The following is a 26,359-nucleotide window of genomic DNA, read 5'->3' on the forward strand; positions in this document are numbered from 1 at the left end:
AGCACGCTCGCCTCACACCTCCAGGGTCGGGGGTTCGATTCCCTTGGCCCTGTGTGTGTGCAGAGTTTGCATGTTCTCCACGTGCTGCGGGGGTTTCCTCCGGGTACTCCGGTTTCCTCCACCAGTCCAAAGACATGTATGGAAGGCTGACTGGCATGTCCAAAGTGTCCGTAATGTATGAATGGGTGTGTGAGTGTGTATGTGATTGTTTGCCCTGCGATGGACTGGCACCCTGTCCAGGGTGTCCCCCTCCTTGTGCTCCATGCTAGATGGGATAGGCTCCAGGTTCCCCATGACCCTGTAGGATAAGCTGGATGGATACATGGATGAACTTTTTCCACCTCAGGTGGAACAAGCACAGACATTTTCACTTTCACTCATTACTGTGACTTAACCTTAGACATTAGTCACATATGAGTTGATTAATGCAATTATTGAGTCAAACATTTCCTACATGAGCATGCACTGGTTAAATGCTGATTTAAACACTCCTCTACTGGGAGACACAGGACATTCCTAACTTAGTACATACTTATACCATTTCCCTAGAAATTTAATTAGAAAATACTCTATATCGTCCAGCAAATGCTACCTACTACATTATTCCAATAAGCAGTCACAGAGGGTACAAAACACAGTGAAGTGAAACAAAACACTGTCTGTTAGCAGGAGTGTCAACAGGATTAAATGAGACTGGTAGCAAGCAGCAACACCTGATGGATTAGAACCAATGACTGTGGGAAATGCTTTTGGGTTAATGGGAGACAGGAAATGATCAATAAATTCCTTATATGAGAATTAATTAACCATCTGACTACCAGAATGTTTTGTTTTTTTTGTAAATAATTACACATCAGAAGGAAGTCAAGGCCACCAAACTGAGAAAACGCGTTATTGGGATTAAAGTTCCATAAAGACAATGTGTTCATCATTGATGAATGAACAGATGTCCAGCTAATAAAATGACGTTGCCGTGACGTCATCACGTAGCATCGTTTCCTGATTACTAACGTTTTGTCATAGCAACATAACTACAGACATTGTGACAAGGAGACAATTTAAAGTCCTAGAAATGTGTGACTGAAAGTTGAGGAATGCTTAAAACAATAATAACAACAACAACAATAATAATAATATTAATAATAATAATAATTTGTTCCTATTTCTTTAACCGACGCTCCCATAATGCACTGCGGTACAGCGCTGTGCACGTGTGTTTGTTACGGGAGTCTGAAAACGGAGGAAAATGGAAAACGGGTTTATGAATGAAGTAGATGAGGAGTATAAACTGTTTCTGGCTCTGCACACTGCTGCTTTGAAGGCGGCTCGGATTCCGCCGTTGTACTGGAAAAGTCTGCATTATAAACTAAAACATGAGGTAAAAAACAACAATAACAACAACACAGTTAAAGCTATATACCGGTGTGCGCGAGACAGTGAAGTTAGCGTGAACAGACCGTATAATAAACACGACGGTTCTCATGAATCATGTTTGAATGAAGTGTGTTAAGATTTCGAGCTGTAATAATAACAACACACTGTGACAGGACTGTGTGTTTGTGCTGTAGGTGTTTGATGCCGGAGAGGTGTTTGGTATCATGCGCGTAGAACCGGAAGGTGAGGAAGAAACTTCCAACCCTGGTCGTGAAGATTCGTATCAAGTGATTATAACTCGAGAAAGTGGCCTGCAAGCTTCTGATCCAAACAGGTGAGGGCGCTAAAGTCTCATTTCAGAGCCACCTTTCAACCGGATTACAGCAGCTCTGACATTATTTCCGGTTTATATCAATGCGATATTGTAACTATAGCAACAGCGAGTTCACAGGAGCTTGTATTGAAGGGAAAGTTGTGGTGGAAGTGTGTGGTTTAAAATACTTTACTCTGATTGGTCAGGATGCATAAACATCTCTTTCCGTGTGTATGTGAGTGAGAGACAGCGAGAGAGATTTATTTACACATATGTTCATAACATCTGAGTTTCAAACCACATTTAGATTTTCAATGGAACGGTTTCATTATTACCCTTCAATATATACATAACATTCCTGATGACCTTATTATTTAAACAGTGGGGAGGTGTGTATAGTCTGGAGCACAGTCGTACGCATAGCCTTTCAAAGTATACGTCATTTGATACGTACGTGTACACAGGCGGTCGACGCATGCGCATAACGACAACTTGCACTACCCCTCCTGGCCTAAAAGAGTCAGTACAGAGCAGTAAATCGGGTCTGTTGGTGTGAAGGACGACAACGAAGAAGAATTGCAACAGCATGAAGAACAATGCTTGGGCAATCTCTTGCTACTATTAGCACTCATAAACAAATCCTTATACTCTTTAAGGATAGAATTATACAAATGCAGGTACTTCCTAACCTGCACTCGTTTTCGTCGCTTCTGTTTTTTCTTCAACTACCTTGAGAATCAACGGCCCTGGCTCACTGTTGCCACCTTGTGGAACAACGAAATAGTAGTATTAAATGCGCATGCGCATGTTAGAAAAATCTGGCGGTGCGCGTACAATACGCACGGACTCTACTGATGCCGCAATTTGCATTATGCATAAAAAGTGAAGCATCCTTTCCGCTTAACTCTTAAAGGGGCAAAATCCACCTCCTAATCTTTTGGAAAAATGCAACTTAAATCTGTAGGTGTGTATGTGATGGAAAATGACAAATAAAAGTTAAACTCAGAGGCACACAATACTTTCCCCACTGAAAGTGTTGGAACAGATAGGCTTAAAGTAAATAACACTTAATATTTGTTTGTAGAAGTTGGATGTATGGATTCATATCTGTTGCTTGCAATCGCTGCATGTTAAGAATTTGAGATTTCAGCTGTTCCTCTCCGTGCCTACCTGAACAAAGATGCATCTGGGAAGAACACACACACACTCAAGATTTGTATGCACATTCTTCAGTTTAACAAAAGGAGAGCAGAGTACTTAAACAGGTGAAAGCTAGAGAGGAACAGATGCAGAAAAGATAGACAGGAACAGATGCAGAAAAGCTAGGGAGAAACATGCAGATAACATTTGTAAGGCACAGAAGATGCCCTGGCAATTTGATGGATCTAGAATCTTTTTGAAAGAGAGAGGGGGGAAAATATTGCCAGGTCAAGATGTTCCACACTGATAGACTTTTACCCAAAAAGACTAAGTGGTGTAATATAATAAAAAGGTGCTTCAACAGAGTATTAGTTTAGGGGTGTGCAAACTTATACAGACAGGTTATTGTGACTTTTTTTTTTTTTTTTTTTTTAGTTTTCCTATTTCTCCCTAAAATGTTTGATTGTTTTTAATGTGTATACGTTATAATTTCGCATTAAGGGTGCAAAATGTTCTGACATGATTTATCTTGGTTAAGTTATTATTATTATTATTATTATTATTATTATTTTTAACCTCACAAAAACCTGCCGTTTTAACAGGGGTGTGTAGACTTTTTATATCCATTGTACATAAGCTTCTTGATGACCTTTTGACCTAGACCTGTCACATTTTGCAGTTACAAAAGCCACATACTATTAAATACATGCCCTAATCTGCTTATGGAAGAAATACTGCTAAATTACTGCTACATTTGCTACAATGTAGCAGTACTGCTACAATGCTACATTAAATGATGATCATTTTACACTCGGAAATGAGTTACCACTTTGATTACCAGCCTCATCCACGTCAGGTAACGTTCTCACACGCTCGATAAAATACATGCCTTATTGTCATCTCTTTACTCGATTGGTCACTCACTAATCATGCTAACATCGGTGGAGAAATAATCTCTTGATGATGATGATGACGGCACAGGAGCATCACAAACATTTTGACAGCTGATATCTGATTACAATCTGAGCAAATTGATTAAACCATGGGGTGCATTATGTGAGGAAATAACGCTTAGCTAGCAAAGTTTTAGACCTGTTTAGGACAGACCGACTGTTATGAGGCAAAAAAGCAAGCAAAGATTAAAAACCGTCCTAAGTAAAAAAAAAATTATCTGGCAAGTTTTCCTGACAGCCACACATGTCTCCTACATGTCTTCATGGGAAAATTCAGTACGCTTTTCCCAAATGATTTCGGGACATTAATCATTCTGATGCTCTGTATGAATGAATGAATGGATCGGGCTAGTGATGAGTGGTAAACTATGATGTACCTGTGGTGCAGTGATGGGTTGCTCCTTGTCTGTTTCCCTTGCAGTGTGTACCTGGTGGATCATGCGTGGACGTATCGGGTGGAAAGTGCCAGGCAGCAGCTGATCGAGGTTCCTGGACTGTTGATCCGAATGGCCAGTCTGATGGGACTTCCTTTCCATGGCGAGGCTCCTGATCCAGACATCGTGGACCTGGTCCTGGACAACATGTGGAAGTTTAATCAGACCTATCAGCTGTCTCAGGGGGTACGACATGTCCCAAATTTGAGGGATAAACTAGAAAACAAAACACCTTTTCTACAATTAATAGTACATATTCAGTGTTTCAAAATGTTTCACATGATATTTGTCATAAAATCCCAAAATGCAAGTAATATAGTACAAGCCCCGGAGACCGATGTCGTATAATCCATCAGCTTCTGTCTCAATGTTATTAAAAATTATGAAGCGCTATGAATGTTTTACATAGTGATAATTCATGTTAAAGGGATTCAGTACTAAATAACACAGACGATAAATCCGATAGTTTTGTATACACACCTTGCAGTCAGCTAGCTAGCTTTGAATTCCGCCCCAAAATGTCTTGGTTATTAATTTATTTTTGTAATATTGTTATTGTGTCATTTTTATTATTATTACTAGTGTTAAAGTTAACAGTGTAATTTGGGTAAAACTAATATTTCTGTGAAAATGTAACAATAGTGGGAGCAAGTACAGTGATAAACTTCAAATCTGATGTTCAGATTGAATTGATGTCTCTAAACGTCATGTAAGGGGAAACCCGTAGGTTTAGCTTGAAATATAGTACGGGAATTTCTAAGGAATTATAACAGCCAGTGTCTTATGACTGATCAACTTAATCGCCCAGCGATAAGTTGGCATGGGTGTAGCTGTTAATTCTAGAAGGGTTGTTACTACCATTGGTCACCGGGAATAATATCCTATAAAAGTATAGTCAGTGGATGCTGAAGGGGGTTTCCAAGTCGCACTGGTTTGCTGTAGGTCTGGTCACGTCTTGGGGGACGACTTGGGAAGCCAATCTAGGATGGTGAATGGAGTAATGAGTGGACCAGGTGGTGTCTCGCATACAGATTTCAGAAGAGCACTTAATTCAACGACATGGTTATGGCGGAGTAAAGACTTGTGGAATGAAACTCTCAAAGAAAATGAAAGCTGCAAGCAGCATTTTTGGGGGCCGAGCACCCAAACTCGGTGAGCCGCGCATTCTCAAATGCAGTACAATTGTTGCATAAGCAATCACTGCTGAGATAAGCCTCACTTCCTGTTTGGCGGCTTTGCCAGATTCGTTGACCCATTATGGGCAAACTGTTTGGAGCATGCAAAATTCTTTTAATAACTTTTGTGAGGCTTACTCTGAAGATGACGTGTGCCAAATCTGTTGATTTAACAAAATTTTTAGGAGGAGAAGCAAAAAAACCCAGTAGTTTTTGCATAACTGCAAGATGGCGGAAAATGTAATTAGGAGGAAATTGACGTCATAGGGTACATTTAACTTGTCTCAACCCAGGGATGACTGGCTTTTAAATTTTGGATACACGGTTCAAGTTATGGCCATAAACATACTTCCAAATTTGGCCAAGATTTGACCCGATTGACTTGCTAGAGAGTTGGTAGCACTTGGCCCAAATTTGGTGAGAATGTTCCTTCAACCCTCCTCATTGTACCAAATTTCACAACTTTTTACCAGACTTTTCTATGGGCTGCCATAGACACATTTGCCAGAAGAATAAGAAAAGATATAATAACAGGATAACAAAAACGATTGACTAGAATAACAGTAGGGTGGCTACACACCTTCGGTGCTTGACCCCCCCCCCCCCCCCCCCCAAATAAAATAAAATAAAATAAAAGCAGTGAGGCTAGACGAGGATGGACCAGGCTAGACATGATTCTTCACGTCATGGGTTTTTAACACTTTCTGATTGACCAAACCCCAATGAGATTGTAACCAATCAGACATCGTCTTTAGTTCGGAGTGTAACTGCATTATCCTCCGCTCTTTCTCAGTAAAATTGTAGGCAGGATTGTTTATAATGAGAATATAATGCAAGTTATCAACATGTACTATACACCAGCATTCTGGAAACGCAAAATCCAACCCATACATCGTAAACATGATGTGAATAATGAGATGAATAATGTATTATTTCTGTTTCCATTGGGGAGTTCAGAGGTCTCATTCCAAGCGGAGTCTTCTCCAGCTGTCCCCCTTTGTGAAATTCCCCCTTCCCCCGTGTTAAATCACAGGATTTAATGGTGTCTTTTACAAGTGAGAAACCGGAAGGGTGGACCTCGTGATCTTCACTCGGCTGTTAGTCAAGTTGAGGGACATGGGGTTCTTGACACTGCGAGATTAATCTCAAGGTTTGCTTTCATGAGTCTGGCTCTATTGTGTGACAGTTAGTCTAATCCTCATCTGCATAGCTTCATCTTTAAGTTAGACTTTGTGGCGACATCTTGACAGGATCTTTATTGCCCAAATGGTGCCTTGGTGTGGATCAGGGGTCTTTCATGTAATCCTGTTTATTGCTGTCTCACAGATAGAGACCCATCACTGCCTGGTTTGCTCTGAGGTCATGTCCGGTATTCCAGTTGTAATTATATTAAGCGCTTTGGGGTATTGAGGGGATTCGGAAAGGAATCTGTTATAGGTCAATTATCAACAACTGACATAGAAAAGCTCTCCAATCAAAGTGCAAAAACTTACAGAGACAACCGGTTATAGATGTCAAAAGATCAAACTTTAAGTCAAATAAAGCTGAGACCTCTGCAGATAGTCTGGATCCATACAGTCATTTTATACTGTTTATATTTTTATATTGTCCTGAAACAGTGAACTCAACTAGGCGGGGTTTACCCCTTCTTCCTTTGGAAACAATCAGTCTATTCACCACAATTAATTCCTTCATATGCTGTTTATAATGCCACAAGTCCAGTCAGTTCATTTAAATTAAAAAAAAAAAAAGGTTTTATGTTGCAAGTTTACTCTTTCATCATAATCATTTGTCCAAATGCTGTCTTTGGCCTCTGCATTGTTCTGTTTCAACATCCTTAGCCCTTTACATTGTTAACATTAACTTTTTAACTTGGGCCAAGTCAGCCGTAGAGCTTCACCAGCACAGACATTTCCCACTATTTCACTTTTATGAACATTACTGTGGCATAATCTTATCCACTGGTTACATATAAGTTGGTTAATGCATTTATTGAGTCTAACAGTTCCTACATAAGTATGCAGGTAATATGTCTGAATACTGATTTATTAGTTTTTAATCATGAGGTTAAATACTGGTTTATTATGTTTAATCACGAGGTTAAATACTGATTTAAACGCTCCTCTACGGGATGATGCAGGACATTTCTAACTCAGTACAAAAGTTGTACCATTTACTCGATTAGAAAATACTCTATACAACGCAGTGGTATGATGAAGCGGTTCTACTGTAACTTTACTATTACTAAAACTTCTTCAGCCATATAAGTGATCAGATGATTTTATTAAATCTGTTTCTTTGGATTGTGCATCAGGTCTCTGGGTGAGTTGGTGCTACAGAAATGATGTTCTAGAAGATTAATCAACACTTCTTCTGTCCAATCAGAATCAAGGCTTTAACGGCGCTGTGGTATAAATAGATCATAATGTGAAATCTAATTGTGATTGCATCCTTGATTTCTGTAACAGTTTATTAATAGAGTAGGTGTGTGTGTGTTTTGCAGTCTGCAGAGGAGAAGGTGCCTGTCTGGTACATAATGGATGAGTTTGGTTCCCGTCTGCAGCACTCATCTCAGCCGTCCTGTTGTATGGCTCCTCTGTTCTACGGTCCTCAACAGATCGCATATTCTGTGCTCTGGCCTCTGCAGAATCTGGGGAATGGAGGTACACACACACTCACAATCACACACACACACACTCGCACTCACACATGCTGTTTCTCTCTCACCCACAGACACACTTTTCTTTGTTTTCTGGTTATGGAACAGTGGTCATTAATCTTTCAAAAAGCCTGTTTCTGGTCCCTTTTTTCTCCTTGTGGACTCTGTGTTATTATAATAAATAAATAAATAAATAGATAGATAGATAAATACCTTAGTTCTAGGTGTCATAGGTGTGACACACTAGAGCTGCAGTTAATGGCTGAATCATGATTATCGTAATTATTCATCCAGTTCAGGAATGGAAAACTAAAATGATCTGGGCTTCCTGGATTGAAGGATCCTTTTAAATAAAACACGAAGAAGACTTTTCTTTCAAATTGTACAGGTATACTATGAACCTGTATTAAATATATAAAACATGCCTGCTGCTGCGTGGGGTGTTTTCACACAGCAGTCAAAAATGTCATCAAACCTTTAGCAAAGATTTTATAGAAATGATAGAAACAATCCAAACCCAGAGCCAGTGCTGAATATGATTTTTAAGTGATCATTATAAATGTCTAGGTTAAAACATCAGTCATTTTGTGAGTCACTCTGTGAGTCCAGATCATTTCCTCAGCAGTCATTTGTGTGTCCGATACCAGTTCCGCAACTCGCGTGCCTGCAGCCCGTAGAACACAGACGATTGGTGACTTTCTGCAGTCAAATTGCTTTCTAACTGCATTCAAAATCGGTCATTAGATAATTATATTATGGTGAGTCAAATGGAAACTAAAAGTGTGTGTCGCAGCCCGTTTTATTCTCTTCCTCCAGTAAGTCAGAGTCTAATTACTTTCTCACCGAGGCCCTGTTCAAAACAGTCTTGATGACTCATCGTAATCGAACGCTCGGACCCCTTTCAGAGGCCGTCTGGGAACACGTACAGCCTTTTGTATATCACATTTGTAGAGTGAGCGCAAAGGTGTCTCGATGTTTCCTGCAACAAAAGACCAACTAATCGACTGACTCATTGCCCTAGCTGGAAGATACGTAATCGTTACGAGATCATTTGGAAATGGAGCCGAACAGTAGAGCTCTCCGCTACAAGGCTAACGGATAAACACGATGCTAGAACACCGGAGACGAATGCAGCCGCTTTTAATTGCTTCATTTGTCGTCTAGTCTCTCATTCATTTATAAGTTTTCTTAGCAGACTATGCGTTAAAAAACTTTTGAAGCAGTTCGTACAAGTACATGAGATGATTGAATGATTCAACGTGTGTGTGTGTGTCGTAAGCACTTCAGGAGACCCATCCTCCCTACCCCAAAGTTGAATGATTAGTGCTTCTTGATCTTTCATGAAAGGAAGAGGATTTGATTTCTCGATCTCCTCCAGATGAGGTGACGAGGGATTACTGTTACGGGGAGCCTGATTCACTGGTGAGGAAGTGTCGACTGTTACCATGGTTACCTGCTGACCTGGAAGGAGTGAGCGATGAGACTGTAGAGCCTGCTGACATTTATTACGAGGTTTGTCTACTTATCTAATGGTAACCTGATTACGGGAAACTCGTCGATATGGTGAAGCTCTCTGGAAGGAGTCTCCAGTATCTCGTATTGTCATTATTCGAGTTTACTCGAACAGTTTCCAAAACAATAAGGTTAAAATCTCGGAGACGCAAATCCCTCAGAGGCTCATGATTCTCAAAAAGTTTCTCTGCTCAGCAGCCGTAACCAGTTTCTTGCCAGATGTTTGTTAAAACATGTCCAGCACAACGTTATACGGAACGTTATACGAGCATTCATTCAACATTTCCTATTCCCTCAAAAGAGCAACTGAGTGCATAAGGACCGAGTCTGTTAAACAAGTTTATTACATAATACAAGGAAATAAGGAAGACGCAAAAAAAAAGTAAGTAAAATGTGTTGTTTTTTTTTTTTTTTTTTTTTTAAACACAGTAGGTTAAACAGACCTGAAAGTGAGCAAATTGTATTGGAGACAGATGGAAATAGTGTCTCGCTAACACAGTACGTGTCTCAGATTCTAGATTCTTCCCTAATTTAGGAGGCTCACCATATGGCACCAGGCCTGCAGTGTTTAATGACAGAATGACACAGCAATAGTGTTTAGTTGCAGAGTCCCCTGCTGGGCACTCATGCGAGCACTTAAACACCAGACGTCATGACTTCAGGAGCTCCAGGAAACGTGATAAGGAGAAGACCGCCAAAGAGCAAAGTGATGTGATTAAAGCGAAATCCTGCACGGACCGTGTATATTCCAGCGTCCTGATCTTGCCTTTAAAAGCTCCTGGATCATTCCTTGTAAAATACATAAAGACATGCATGATAGGTGATCATTCAGCACATGCAGCTTTCTACTCTGTCAGGAGGATTGAAAGTGTTGTTCGGTCCCTCGTCAGATCAAGACTTGACCTCTGACACTCGCTCTTGGCTGAACTTCTGATCATAAGAGATGAAAGCACTATTCACAGATATGAAGAGTCGGTGTAAGTCATCAAATTCATTTGACAGGCGTATGTTATTGTTTAATGATCATAGATTAGACATGAGAGCACCATTTACATGCACACATATATACATTTATATAACCCCAAGCATCCCGCCAAAGGTATGTCCCATAAGAGATTTCACATGATAGCACTATTCACACAAACACACACACTGGAATAAGTCAGTGGTTCACTGTTGGACCCTTGAGCAAGGCCCTAAACCCTCAACTGCTCAGATGTATAAATTAAATAAATGTAAGTCGCCCTGGATAAGGGCGTTTGCCAAATGCCGTAAATGTAAATGTCATACCCTTAACTATAATAAAAGCACTTATTTACTTATATATATGTACAGACTCTTGTTTCTGGTTGTGCCTTAACCTTATGTCTTTAAACTCCGGTGAGACTCAATTATCGTGACGATATTAATCTATATCTATATCAACACCTTCTAGCTAATCAGGTTCAATAATTCAACTCTGACGTAAATATAATTCCTATAACAATAATAATGTTATCTTTATTATAGATCATATTTTAATGGTGATTTTTTTATGACATTCTCTTTATGCCTCTCGTTTCTTTAATGTCTTTTTATTTTAGACCATTTTACAGGAGAACAAAGAGAAGCTCCCAGTAGAAATCCAAGCCTACAGCGTGCCTGATGGGAAAGTACTAAAGTGGGTAATATTTCCATACTCTCAACTGTCACTACTGTATGCATATTGTGCTTGCTTTTTTTGAGATGTGTTGTATATGAAAAACACAAGAAATAAACACGAGGGACACCGAGGATAAGTAGTAAGTAACTTTATTGGGAATTCACAGGACTGACTGGGCTGGTGGGTCGGTAATCTGTGGGTGAGGAAAACGGAAGGTAAAGGTGAGGAGGGGTACGTCCTGGGGACGTGGGATAGCCAGCTGAGGCATACGGGGGAGAGTACTCAGGACTGGTAGGTGAGAAAGTGGGAGAGTGATCAGAGCCCAGGGCAGAGAAGGCCACGTCATCATCGGTCTGATAGCTGTAGGGAAAGTCAGGCAGAGGGTCTGTCTGTGTAGAGGCGTCGACACACATTTGCTGGGCGGTTTCTATATCTGAGAGGTGGGGAGAACCCTGCATGTCCAGAGGGGGTGCGAAGAACTTCGAGTAGCATAATGATGTCAGCAGTGAGAGGCGCAAGCTGATAGCGAGTGTTCCGATCCAAATCCAGCCTCTCCAGTAAAGGAGATAAGAAGTGACGGGCACCTTGGACACAACACTTTAAGATTAAGTTTAAGATTAACATTAAGATCTATTATTCACAATGAAACCTAGGAACTGGGGAGTACAGACAGAGAGAGAGAGAGAGACACACACACACACACACACACACACACACAAACACACAGAGAGGCCTATGCAGCCACACATGGATGGAATGCAGAATATTATGAGGATTATAAAGGATAATAAAAGGAGTATAAGGATATTATAAGGTATAGAGTAAAGTAAAGGGGGGAAAAATACTTGCAAGCATTATAAACAGAAATGAAGAATAAATATGAAAGAAACTTACTCATAATGTGTGTGAAGGTGTGGAGAATCCTCTTCTCACGAAAAGCCAGTCAGGAGTGACACAGACAAAGGTCAGGTTATTTTTTTAAGGATGAAATGAGACGGGACCATTTTAAGGGTATCGGGACTGTGCTACGCCCAGTAGATAACTGTCCTTGGGAATGGCGAGGGCTGCAAGATAACTGTCTATGAGATCAGCAGACTCCGTGGGAACAAGGCCTCTCAAAATTGTTGATTAATTAATAATACCTTAAGGAAATGATATAAAAGGCGGGGTTGTAATGTATGTTGCATAATATATGGTTATATGTTTAAGCATATGTTATAATATGTCATATATATTGACCTCTACTTTTAAAAAGCATAAGCATGTTTTATCAAAAATAATGTGGATATGTTTTTATTTAGGCTACTTTCTAACCTTTCTTTGGTGTCTGCTTGCAAGTCGCACGGCAGTAAAAACAGTCAGTCTATTTGTCAGAGAGTCAATCTAATTAGATGATTACACATATACTTTATTATCGTAATGCACACTCATGTCTAGACTGGTATTTTGTGTGTGTGTGTGTAAAACAGGGTCTACACAGAGATGAAGCAAGTTTCGGACCATCTGAAACATCCACAGTTCCACTTCACCGAACTTGAGGATGAAGCCGATGTTCTATGGATGTATTCTCACATCCGTGATTATAAGTATGTGTGTCAATTATATATACAAGTGTAGTTGGAGGAAAAGTTAATGTATACCCACTCGGTTCATCCTCATGACCGAGTGAAGACAAATACTAAGAAAATGTGTTTTCTTGTTTGTTTGTTTTTTTAACGACGCATTGTTTTGCCGTTAGGAAGCTGAGTGAGGAGCGACCTCACGTCCTGCTGAACCAGTTCCCCTGTGAGACAATCTTAACCACAAAGGACTGCCTGGCATCAGTGGCCCGGAGGGCAATGCAAGGAGGACATGCGCCACTGTGGCTTCCCATGACCTTTAATCTTCAGACAGAGCTCCCCCAGTTTATCAAACATTACCTGCAGAGGCAGGAGAGGTCAGCTGTCTGGTTGTATTTAATACTGACTCATCAGGACCAGACTTCCAGCTTCAAATGTGTGAGAAGTGTATTTGTTCTCTGTTGGTTTCTCAGAGGAGAAGATAATCACTGGATCTGTAAGCCCTGGAATCTGGCCAGAGGTTTGGATACACACATCACTAACAACCTCGACTACATCATTCGACAGAGGGAAAGCACCCCGAAGGTACGCATGTTTGCAGTGTTTAAAAGTAAATAAATAAATAAAAATAAAACGTAAATTCTTAGTCCTAATGATCCACCATCCAAGTAATAAGTAGTTAGCGGTGGTCCTGGGATGGTCAGTGAAGGTGTCGTATAAATCCTACAAGAAATGTACAGTTGTACTCCGATCTTGCAGCAAATGGAAAAGACAGCATTTGGATTAGGAAACGATTTTTTTTGGATTTGGAAATGTTTATATATAAAGAGCCTTTTTGTTATTATCGATTTTATTATATTATACTTTATAATGTATGTTACAGAGATATACCTGGTCCATTCACGTCATATGTTTGTAGGTCAAAGGTCATCACAGTTGTTATGTATATGTCAAAGTTTAATGATGAAATGCTTCACTTGAAAATCTTAATGTGTTTTGAAACCCAGAAGTGAAAACATATGAGTAAGGGAATGTGCCCCCACCCCCCACACACACACTTACACGCCCAAACATATAGACAAACACCCATCCCTCCCACACCACACACACACACACACACCCTAAGAAAAAGAAATCTGACCCATCTGTCAACAAATGATGAAACTGACTGGTGCATATCCACCGGGATAACCATCATCCGTGCAGTGACGGGAAAACTGTTGGACAGAATTATCGATCAAGACAACTGCCATGGCTGCACGACTAATCACCCGAGTCGACTCCAACACACGTGCTTGTTCGATCCGGGCGGTTACGATCTGCACACGAATGCGTGGGGCGAATGTGTGGATCAGGTGGTAGAGCGGGTTGTTCACTAATCGTAGGGTTGGCGGTTCGATTCCCGGCCCACGTGACTCCACATGCCGAAGTGTCCTTGGGCAAGACACTGCACCGCAAGTTAGCTCCTTGCATGGCAGCTCTGCTACCACTGGTGTGAGTGAGTGTGTGAATGGGTGAATGAGACACAGTGTAAAGCGCTTTGGATAAAAGCGCTATATAACTGCACCATTTACCACACAAACACCTACAGATTGGTGAAAAAAGAGTTTAAATGATGTTGGTTGAAATACACAGTGGCTAGAGGTCTGAAATTGTATGGTCAAACACACTCCATCCCTGGAAAAAGGTATTCAAGGTACCGCTGTTAGGATTTGTGACTCTATATTCCAAGAGGAGCCCTTAGAGAACCGTTAGGATTTGTGAATTTATATCCCGGGACGAGCCCCCAGAGAACCGTTAGGATTTGAGAACCTATATCCCGAGACAAGCCCCCAGAAAACTGTTAGGATTTGAGAATCGATATCCCGGTACGAGCCCCCAGAGAACCGTTATGATTGGAAAATAGATCATCTCAGGGTTGTGATGTTAGGAAAAGAGAAAGAGAGCATACACGAGAAAGACGATGCCCTCGCCCTGCCACACACTTCCCACACCAAATGACACACAGGCACACAAAGTTCAGATAGCAGTCTATCTCATTTATTCCTAGAAAGGCAGAGTATACATCATGCCTGACACACAACAGAGAATGGCTTAACTATTGATTGGCTAGGTAGAAGGGGATATTTGAATGAAACAGGAAGGTATAAAATGTGTGCAAATGGTTTTCGTTGAGATAAAGGAATGCACAAGTGTTGGAATGCACAGATGTTCACAGTAAACTCCTCAATCACTGAAGCCACCATCTGCTACTGGCAATATGAGCCTCACATCAAAACTGTTCTGAACGAGGTTAAAGAAAACTAATCGTGTATTATGTATCGTAACCTGTGTAACAGATATGTGTGTTTTCAAAATTGCTTACAAAGGAAAATGTTGATATCGCTAAAATCTTTGTTTGCCTGATTGAAAATTGAATGCATAAAAGTGTAAACCTTGCTTACGTCATAAGGATTCTGAGATTTCAAAAAAATCTTAATCTGTCTTAATCTATATTGGTGATCGTTCTTGTCTTGACACTCCAAAATGCCTGAACGATTGATGAAGGATATATATTGTACGCCGTCAGACCCGGAGTCGTATGGTGGCGTTGAGAGTTTGCAAAGAGCTATTGTCGAAAAAATGGTTAAGTAATAGTTTCTAAGTGTGTGTGTTTGTGTGTCTCAGGTGGTGTGTAAGTACTTGGAGGACCCCGTGTTGTTTGCACGAGAGGAGGTTGGTCTGGTGAAGTTTGACATCCGTTACATGGTGCTGCTGCGCTCCGTGCAGCCTCTGAGACTCTACGCTTACAACGTCTTCTGGCTCCGTTTCGCCAACAGGTCACACACACACTCGTCTGCTCGGTCTCAGCAGTGCTGTTAGATTCTCAGTTCCGATTGGTCAGAAACTGTGATGTATGTCTTGTAACAGCAGCTCTGGGTATAATTCAAATGACAGGTTTATATTAACACCAGCATTCTGATGCATTATCGTTTCTATAGTAGCAGCTGTGGTGGAAATTCACCCTTTCGAGAAGTTACTACCAACACCTGAATGTGTGCAAGCAAATATTTATTTCATCAAAGTATTTATTCTCGACTCCGGGTAGCCACTCCTTCTTTATCTCATAGTGTTACCAAGGGTTCTCAAGTTTTGCATGAACATACATAGAGGCACACATGGATTATTCATCATCTAGAGAACGAAGCTTGCTAGGAAGCTGGGGTCAGAGTGCAGGGTCAGCCATAATATGGCGCTCCTGGAGCAAATGAGGTTAAGTGCCTTTCTCAAGGCCGCAGCTGTGGTGGTGCTGGGGCTTCAACTCCCGTCCTTCTAATCAGTAACCCAGAGCTTTACTGTTGAGCCGCCACTGCCCCAAAACATCATGGTCTTCCTTCACATAATAGTTGTTTTTTCTCTCTTATCTGTTGAAGAAAGGGAGGCCGAAACTGCAAGGGTTGCCAATTAAGATTCCTCTATCGCTTATATCTCTGCTGTGTGATAACAGTATAAAGCAAGTCTGTTGCCAGACTAACACACACACACACACACATCCTTGGGAATTAGCACGAACACAGCATTTGAACAGATACACAAGTTTATAAAAATCACCAGCTTACACGGGGTATGGCAAGAGCGTCATGTAATCTAAACCTAAAAATAATACACAGATCTAAAAAAAAACAAACAAACAAACAAACAAACATATTATTTATCAAAGAAAAAAAGAATCTCATTTTTATGGTAAAGCTTTCTGTAAGGAGTCGTTTATGTAACTTTTTGGAAGGAGTCTCCGGTGTTAGTGCTTCGTAACAAAGAGAGACAAACATTCATTTTTACACCATAGGAAACTCAAATATGGATGACTTTGCAGTTTCTTTGTAGCATGCCAAACTGCAGTTTTCTGTCTTCCTAACTTAAGAAGAAAGTTTCACCGACATTCCACAATTTTAAACATAACTACAAACGGATACTGTGGTACGTGATGAAGAAGCGCTAGCTTGTGATGTGCAGTTATTGGAAAATAAATCAACTTTAGGAAGGTAACGGTCCACTCTATTGTAATTTTCATTATTTTCCTGTAACAGCACGTCGCTAAGTGTTTTATTCCTTACTTTTTTTGCCATTAAGTTGTTTTGGATGTGTACGCTAAAATATTTTTTTTGTGATGAGTTTCTGCTAGCATGTGAAAAAGTATCCTGATTTCTTCTGGTTTTGTATATAGCTCATTCTAAATAATTTTAAATCTTTGAAAGAAATACAACATAATACGAAGGCAACCTGAGTAAACACAATACAGTTTATATATATATATATATATATATATATTTTTTTTTATTATTTTATTGGAGCAAAAAATTTTTTATCCAACATCTATCACCAATGTGAAAAACTAATTGCCCTCTTAAACTTAAAATCTGGTTGTGTCACCTTTAGCAGCAATAACTAAAACCAAACGCTTCCGATAACTGGAGATCAGACTTTCACTTACTTCTAGGACTAGGACTTATTCCTACGCTTTGGATCATTGTCTTGCTGCGTAATCCAGCTGCGCTCGAGTTTCAACTTACAGACTGAAACCGGACATTCTCCTTTAGGATTTTCTGGTAGAGAGCAGCACATCCAACCAAAAATGACACACACACACACACACACATCCAACCAAAAATGACACACACACACACACACACACACGCATCCAACCAAAAATGACACGCACACATCCAACCAAAAATGACACACACGCACACACATCCAACCAAAAATGACACACACACATCCAACCAAAAATGACACACACACATCCAACCAAAAATGACACACACGCACACACATCCAACCAAAAATGACACACACGCATCCAACCAAAAATGACACACACACACGCATCCAACCAAAAATGACACACACACACACAACCAACCAAAAATCACACACACACACACACAACCAACCAAAAATCACACACACACACACAACCAACCAAAAATCACACACACACACACACCCAACCAAAAATGACACACTTCCAGCCAAAAATGACACACACACACACACACACACACATCCAACCAAAAATGACACACACACACACGCATCCAACCAAAAATGACACACACACACACGCATCCAACCAAAAATCACACACACACACACACCCAACCAAAAATGACACACTTCCAGCCAAAAATCACACACACACACATCCAACCAAAAATTACACGCACACGTTCTTATAGAATGTATTCATACATAGTATGGTCATGTGCATTCCACACACACACATGCACACACACATCCAACCAAACATATGACATGCATCTGTAAGAAAAGGTGTATCAAATGGTCGTTATTGGTTATACCCTGACTTTTGCTCCAAGAAAAAAAAAACCCAAGATGTTAGTTTGACAATTTTTCCTGTTCATAATTATGCCAATTAAGTACATCACACTTAAATTCCTTTTAAATAATGTGAAAAAAGTGTGTGTGGAATGCACGTGACCATACTATGTATGAATACATTCTATGTGAAAGTGTGTGTGTGTGTGTGTGTGTGTGTGTGTGTGTGTGTGTGTGTGTGTCAGTCATATTTTTGGTTGTGTGTGTGGAATGCACCAAAACCGGATTTAAATTTACTACTGATATGCATCATTAACTACGCCTGTCCAGATAATGACATTGGTGATGACCTTTGCTGTACAACACTCAGCATAATTATATTTGATGATGATGACCTTTGACCTGCCAAGATAATTGTAATTGCTGATAACCTTTGACCTAGACCTGTCAAAACCAATTAGTGATATGGACGATACAAACTCTTACCTCATGCCCACGGTTAAATACGGTGGTGTCTCTTTAATGATTTGGGGCTGTTTTGGGGGCTGATTTTCAGGTATTATAGGAGAAGACTCAGAGCTGTTATCTTGGCAGAAGGGTGCCAATAATTGTTGCACACCTATATTTAACAAAGATATTTTTGATAAACCTGTGTTTTGTTTGCAATTATTTGATGTCCATGACAGCAGAGTATTTTTGTGAAATTTTTTAAACAAAAGGTTAAACAATAAAGACAATTTTTCACAGACTCTTTTGCTCATATTTACCAAGGGTGCCAATATTACTGGAGCACAGTGTCTGATTTCTTCTATACACACTTCCATACAGAATTATTATATACTGTATTTATAAATGTTTGTTTTTTTTGGAAGAATTCTAATGAATATATCTGATTGTTTTGGGAGGTTTTCTTTGCCTTAATATTTATTATTCCTTCGAACAAAGCTGCCGGCTGTGAAAAAACAAAAGATGATTTGTTATTCTAAATGTGCAACCTTGTAAATCCCCCCCCCCCCCCCCTCTCTCTCTCTCTCTCTCTCTCTCTCTCTTTGCTCTTTCTCTATGCTCCTCCAGGCCGTTCTCTCTGGATCATTTTGATGATTATCAAAAGCACTACACGGTGATGAACTATGCTGAAGGTGTTCAGTTGAAACAGGTGAGAGCACAAACCTGTTCCATATATTTTTTTATGACCTACCTTAGAGTGTTTCATGTTGTATGTGAAAAGAAAGAACATGTGTTTGCAATGTGTGTGGTGTCTGGAATACATATGGCCGTACCATGTGTGGTAACGTTTGTGTCAGGAATGTATGTGATCCAGATTTAACATAACTATATATATATATATATATATATATATGACCTAGACCTACCTCAGAGTGTTGGAAAGAACATGTGTGCAACGTGTGTGGGTGCGTGCTATTTCTCTCGTGCGCGCGTGTGCACTCATTGTTTCAGAATGCTGTGTCTGCACCTGTGCTTAATTACAGACCAACTATTTAGGATTATTTATAGCTAATAATTACTGCATGTTGAATATAATTACTTCCTTAAAACAGAGCATCTGAAACATTTAGGCCTCGTTGGCCTAGACCCGGCAATCTAATTAAAAGTTTTTAATTAACAGTTATTCAATCTCATGATGAGAAATATTAGGTAAGATTTTTTTATTATGCACTTCTCAGTTGCTAATATACATGTCTGTTGACCTGGTTATCAGTTGATGTCAGTAGTAATATTCTGGAGATTATTACATTTTTCTCTGTCTGGTTCTTAAAGGTTCACTATGACGAGTTCATGCCTATGTTTGAAAAGCAGTATGCAGAATATCCATGGAAAGAGGTGGAGGTGAGTCTCAGAATTAAAAAAAAAAAAAAAGACAGACACAAAAGAGTGTTTTAAAGACATAAAAACCCTGAAGAATGTCTTTTTATTAATTTTTTATAAACATTACAGGGTTCGTACAAGGAGCTTGAAGTGCTTGAATTTGGCGTTTTGCGATTGAAGTACTGAAAAATCTTTTAAAATAGCCATTTTTATGTAGTGGTACTGTTAAAAAAAAATAAATAAATAATAAAATTTTAAAAAGGATGCGGATGTCGAAGATCTCGGTGAAGAATTACTTTATCGCAGTGACAAAGTACATGAAGCACTTCAGGTTCGTCAGAGTCAAAGTGAACCCCGAACAATACCAGCACAGACATTTTATACTGTCTTTCAAACCAGGTTTTCAGTATGGAATGTAAATGAAGTTTCATTCTAAATGTAAATTAAGGACAGGATTTGATGCGATCACTTTCCGTTCTCACAGTACAGATGTTACAGGTGTGACCCACAGGTGGTGAGGTGATGGGACTATCGAGACGGATGTCTTTCTGAATACTAACTACAGACACATAGCCCCTTTGTTCAGGGATGGTTCTTGATGTCTCACTAACGCTCCCATACTAGATCTGTGTGAATGTCACTTTAAGGGGTATTATACACACATTGCTGAGTCCCGCCAGAGCCATATGTGTGTGGCATTTGCATGTTCTCCCTGGACACCCTGGACTGGCACCCTGTCCAGGGTGTACCCCACCTCGTGCCTGATGCTTCCTGGGATAGGCTCCAGGTTTCCCATGACCCTGAAAAGGAGTAAACGGTAGAAGATGGATGGATGGATGCTGAGACTGAGATCAGTTGTCCCTTTTGATAATTCTGTGTTTTTTGGGGAACAAGATTATCCCAACACAGTTTGGGGTTTAATCTGCTGTGAGGCAGTCTGTAATCTCCAACAAAGCAGTAAATACAAAATAGCTAAATAAATGTAGTGTTTTCATCCGTTCACTCAAAATATGACTCCCCGCTGCAGGATGGGTGAGTGACTGGAGTATGCTGTAGTTTACGTTGTTTCTCGGGGTTTCAATAGACCAAGTGGGATCTAAGAAAGGCAGTGTTACTGTACTCTAGAAACCCTTAGTGAATCCACAGAAAGACTCTGTCAGTCAGCTGTAGCATACAGTGGAATAGTCAATAATCCTGAGAGGGTACTAGATGATAAGGGACTTTAGACCAGTGGTTCTCAAACTTTTTCAGCATGAGGCTCCCTTTGTGTAGGGTGCATGTCTTTGTGGCCCACTAAACTTGTCAAATTTCCATAATTTAGTTTTTTTTCCACGTGGCTCTTCTGTATTAAGTTTCTCAGCTAAGAGACTGCGTCCTCTGGACCAAAGGTTCACCGTTCTAGAGCAGTGGTTCTCAAACTGGGGGTCATGGCCCCCTGGGAGGCTGCCAGATGGTGTCGGGGGGGGGATTTCTAGATTTTCTACGTACCCCCCGGCACCATCTGGCAGCCCACCTGGCAGTTCTTTAGTACTCTTAGAACTCCCTCTCGCACATGGTCTTTGCTGATGTGCAAAATCTAAAATCTCTCCAGTCCAACTCAAAAATTTCAGAGGCAAGGGGTTGTTTGTCAAAAGTAATCAAACTTTATTTAAGTCAAATACAGCTGAGCTCTCTGCAGAAGTCTGAATCATACAATCACGACACAGGCTTTTATACTGTCCTGAAACAGTGAGCTCCTGTAGGTGGAGTTTACCCCTTTTATTTCTATGGAAGCAACCTGACTTTTTCGCCACAATTAATTTCTTATGGTTAGATTCTGTTTATAATTGTGACGCAAGTCCAATCAGTTATTTTTTTTTTTTGTTAAAGTTTTTATTCTTACAAAGTTTACAACATAATCATATGTCCAAATGATGTTTTTGGCTTCCGTGTTGATCTGTTTCAACATCTTTAAGGGCATTTCACATTGAGTGTGATTATACGATGTGAATGTACGACGCGATGACTCTCTTGAATCGAAACAATAGATCCCTGTGGAGCTATTCACACCGGGCGCGATCCTTCTCAGTGGTCAAAGACGATAGGCCGATCAGCTGAATGGTGGGCTGCGCCACCTAGTGTGCAGGTGTAAAATGCATTCTCGGTCAGCGCCACCTATCGTGCAGGTGTGAATTAGCCGAAGGTAAGAGACCGTTTTCACGTTTGGTGTGAAAGCACCGTTCCTCAGTGTGAAAGGCCAAGCCATCCTTAGGGCTTAAGCATAAGCATAGACATTCCCGGCTGATGCACTTCTGTGAATACTTCTTTGTCACGTCTTATCCACTGCTTATTGAGTAGAATATTTCCTACATGAGCATGCACTTAATGCTGATTTATTACTTGGCTGCTTTTAATCATGGGGTTAAATGGTGATTTAAACGCTCCTCTACTGGATGATACAGGATTTGTCTAGCTCAGTACATACTTATACAATTTACTTGATTTAGAAAATACTCTATACTGGCACGAACTCAGGAGTATCAACAGCAGTTTTAAAACTATTAAACTCCGATTCACTCAAAATCTGTGACATAAGTTGGGTGAGTTCAATTAGAGGCATGCCATAGAGTCTGAGGAAACGTTCGCACATGCCGATGGCAAATTCTGAGCGAGTCTCTCTATTGCCTCAGCGCCAAGGGCTTTGATGACTGTTTGCACCTGGACAATAGGAAATCCAGAGGGAACATTTTCAAAATGATTCAACCCCCTGAATAGAATCCCTCACAACAGCATAAATATGCAAAACAGGTGTTGTCTCAAGCACACCTGAGGTGAGTAATCAAGGGCTTCATTAGTTGCAGCAGGTGCGCTTGAGCTGGAACACATGAAATACCTGAACTGGCTAGGGGTAGAAAATGCATGAAGTACCTGGACGGGGCAGAAAAAGGAGAGCAAGCAGATTTGTGAGAAGGCAGGTCGTGAAACACACTCGAGTGACTGCAGAAGACCTGCAGCGAGACTTGGTGTAACAGACACTGAGGTTTCAGTGAGCACAGTAAGGCGTGTACTAAACGCAGAAGGTTTCCATGCCAGAACTCCAAGACATTTAGCACTACTGACCCAAAAGCACAAGAAAAGTCGCTCAAAATCATATAAATAAGAGACAGAAGTTTGGGGATTCTGTTCTGTGGAGCGATGAAACAAAACTTTTCTGCACGATGGATCAGCAGTATGGCTGGAGGAAGAAGAATGAAGAAAGAACACTCTGTCCACAGTCAAGCATTTGTGGTGGATTGGTGATGCTCTGGGGCTGCTCTGCATCCTCTGGAACTGGAAACCTGCAGCGTGCGGAAGGTGAAATGAATTCATTGAAGTATCAGGAAATCCTAGGAATTAACTGTGGTGAATAGACTGGTTGTTTCCAAAAGGAAGAAGCGGTAAACCCTGCCTAGTTGAGCACACTGTTTAAGGAGAGTATAAAAGCCTGTGTCACGACTGTATGGATCCAGACTATCTGCAGAGGTCTCAGCTTTATTTGACTTAAATAAAGTTTGATCTTTTGACATCTATAACCACTTGTCTGTAAGGTTTTTTAAATTCGATTGGAGAGATTCTCTACAACATCAGGGCCCAGGTCTGACAGTACTGCTGCAGCAGGTCCAGGTTCTGCTGTAGACCTTGGACACTGGGGACAGCAGGACCAGGTCCTCTACATACAGCAGGAATTTGACCTCTGAGTCGTGTAGAGAGAGACCGGGTGCTGCTGAGCGAGCTAAAATGGAGGTCAATTTGTTTATATATATTAAATAGTGTTGGGCTTAGGCAGCAACCCTGTCTCACTCCACGCTCCTGAGGGAAGAATTTGGTTCTTTCGTTGCCAATTTTAATTCTGCACTTGTTTGTGTACATGGATTTGATATTATCATATGTTTTATAATATGTTTTTGAGCCAAGATATCAGAGAAATAACCTACACTCAGAATCAAGTTCAAGCTACCCTTCCATCTCTCTCTCTCTCTCTCTCTCTCTCTCTCTCTCTCTCTCTCTCTCTCTCTCTCTCTCTCTCCCATACACACACTCCCTCTCCCTCTCCCTCCTGTGCTCCCTCTCTCTCTCCCTCCCACGCTCCTTCTCTCTCTCTCCCACGCTCCTTCTTTCTTCTGTGCTCCCCCTCTCTCTCTCTCTCTCTCTCTCTCTCTCTCTCTCTCTCTCTCTCTCTCTCTCTCTCTCTCTCTCTCCTGTGCTCCCTCTCTCTCCCCCTCCTGTGCTCCCTCTCTCTCCCACCCCCCCACTGTGCTCCCTCTCTCTTTTTCCCACACTCCCTCTCTCTCTCCCTACTGTGCTCCCTCTCTCTCTCTCTCCCACACTCCCCTCTCTCTATCTCTCTCTCTCCCTACTGTGCTCCCTCTCTCTCTCTTTCTCTCTCCCACACCCCCCCCCCCCTTCAGAGAAACAGAAAAATGTGTAAATGGAGAACAGATTTATTGGGAATGCAAATATGACACGATGATAATGAATATGCTAATTAGCCCATGACATCATCTAGCAACATTTAGCAACTTTCCACTGAAAGTTGTTGGCAATAGTGCTCCTGTCACTCACCTGGAGTATACTGACTTTATGGTGAAGACAGAGCAATGCCTGGGAAATGCAGATTTAGTCCAGCAAGGCTGGAAAAGGCACCATATAATTTTTTTTATTATTATTTATTTTTGGAATTTAAAAATAAAGAATATGTTTGAATGACATCTCTTGTGTGGGGCACTGTGGCTTATCACGTTATCATGTTTGCCTCACACCTCCAGGGCTTGCCTGGTCTCCCCGTGCTTCAGGGGTTTCTTCCCCCAGTCCAAAGATATACGTTGTAGGCTGATTGACATCTCTAAATTGTCCGTACTGTGTGAATGTCTGTGTGAATGGGTGTGTGATGGGTTGGCACCATGTCCAGGGTGTCCCCCGCCTCATGCTCTGGGTCCCCTGGGATAGGCTCCAGGCACCAGGCTCCCTGAGACTCTGTGTGGCATTACAGAAGCATTACAGAAAATAGATGGATGAATGTACACCTCTTGTCCTTGAAAAAAAAAAATAGTGCTTGAAAAGTCCTTGAAAATCCTGGAATTTCATTATGAAGGATCTGTACAAACCCTGTTATAAATGTGTGGGTGTTTTTGTTGTTGTTTTTTTAAAAGAAAATTTATCACTATATAGTTATATCTGTATATTGCCCAGTCCTACTACACTGTTACTGTATTTCTAAAATGAAATAAGATGCACAGCAACTGCATTTGAAAAGCTGCCAAAAACTAATGTGTGTGTGTGTGTGTGTGTGTGTGTCCACGTCAGAGGGATATCTTCAAGGCATTTGCAGAGCTCTTTCAGGCAGCGTCCTCCCGTCCTGCACCATACGGGATCTGTTCGTATCCGTCCTCCAGAGCGATATACGCCATCGACCTGATGCTGAAATGGGAACAGTCAGAAGGAGGTGTTACACGAACGTTACACTCCACTCATTTACTCGTCCTCACCCGTTAGATCAGCGCGCTCTGCTTTCCTTCAGCTTCACTTGCAAAGGAGAGAGAACGTGGAAAAGAGAAGAAAGAGAAAGAGGGAAAGAAACGAAGAGAGGGCGAAGGAAAAAATGAGTCCGAAGGGATGTGAGAGAGGCCAAATGATAAGAGAAAGGATAAGGAAAAGTGTGGGGAGAGAGGGGGAGACAGGAAACCAAAGAAAACGCCTCCTCAACTCATAATGCCTACTCAGAAAGTCAGGGCCGGACTCCTCGACCCCCGGGTTCAGCTAGTGATGTCCAATCAATATGGCTGCTCATATGGAATAATCCTCAGTCGAAGTATAATCCAACCATGTATAATCGATCCATAAAATATTAGAGAAATAAGGACAAACTGGTGTAACTCTAGCTTGTAGAAAATCACTGCGCACACATTCCTCACTCATGGTTTGTAGCTTCTTTCTCCCAGCTTGTTGACGTAGTTTAAAAGAATGTCCTCTGTATCTTTTTTGCTAGCTTGGTATTTGTTATTTCTAAAGTTTTTATCTTTTTTGCTGAGAAGATTCCATGACACTCGCAGCATCACCAGTAAACAAAGTAGCATTTCTTTATCCTTATATTGAACTTCACTGTATACACAGGTATTTGCTTTGTATATATGTATATACGCTGTATTTTGATATATTTGTGAATCCAGATTGTTTGGAAGTGTTTTATATCATGTGATCTTTGCCTCTCAGGAACTCGAGTAATCCAGCCTCAGATTCTGGAGGTGAATTTTAATCCGGACTGCGCCCGGGCCTGCCTGTACCACCCCGACTTCTATAACCACATGTTCCAGACGCTGTTCCTGGATCAGGCTGATCAGTGTCCTGTCACGCAGATCGTGTAACTCCTCTAGCTCTCGGCACACGCTGGACTTTGTTACTCTTAAGGGAAATAAAGATGATGTGATTCTTCAGAA

The 26,359-nt window shown here is 40.9% G+C and overlaps 1 protein-coding gene across 1 annotated transcript; it reads left to right on the forward strand.

Moving 5' to 3' along the window:
- The first annotated feature begins 1,181 nt into the window (after nucleotides 1–1,181).
- ttll12 (tubulin tyrosine ligase-like family, member 12) lies at nucleotides 1,182–26,359 on the forward strand. The gene is made up of 14 exons (XM_017494798.3): nucleotides 1,182–1,378; nucleotides 1,569–1,708; nucleotides 4,202–4,400; nucleotides 7,893–8,052; nucleotides 9,427–9,560; nucleotides 11,144–11,220; nucleotides 12,672–12,788; nucleotides 12,941–13,138; nucleotides 13,235–13,346; nucleotides 15,429–15,580; nucleotides 19,155–19,236; nucleotides 19,860–19,928; nucleotides 25,230–25,368; nucleotides 26,136–26,359. The coding sequence occupies exons 1-14, from the start codon at nucleotides 1,247–1,249 to the stop codon at nucleotides 26,285–26,287; spliced, it is 1,863 nt and encodes a 620-aa protein (XP_017350287.1). The 5' UTR covers nucleotides 1,182–1,246; the 3' UTR covers nucleotides 26,288–26,359.

The sequence above is a fragment of the Ictalurus punctatus genome, chromosome 19 (assembly GCF_001660625.3).
Source record: "Ictalurus punctatus breed USDA103 chromosome 19, Coco_2.0, whole genome shotgun sequence".
NCBI classification, from domain to species: Eukaryota; Metazoa; Chordata; class Actinopteri; order Siluriformes; family Ictaluridae; genus Ictalurus; species Ictalurus punctatus.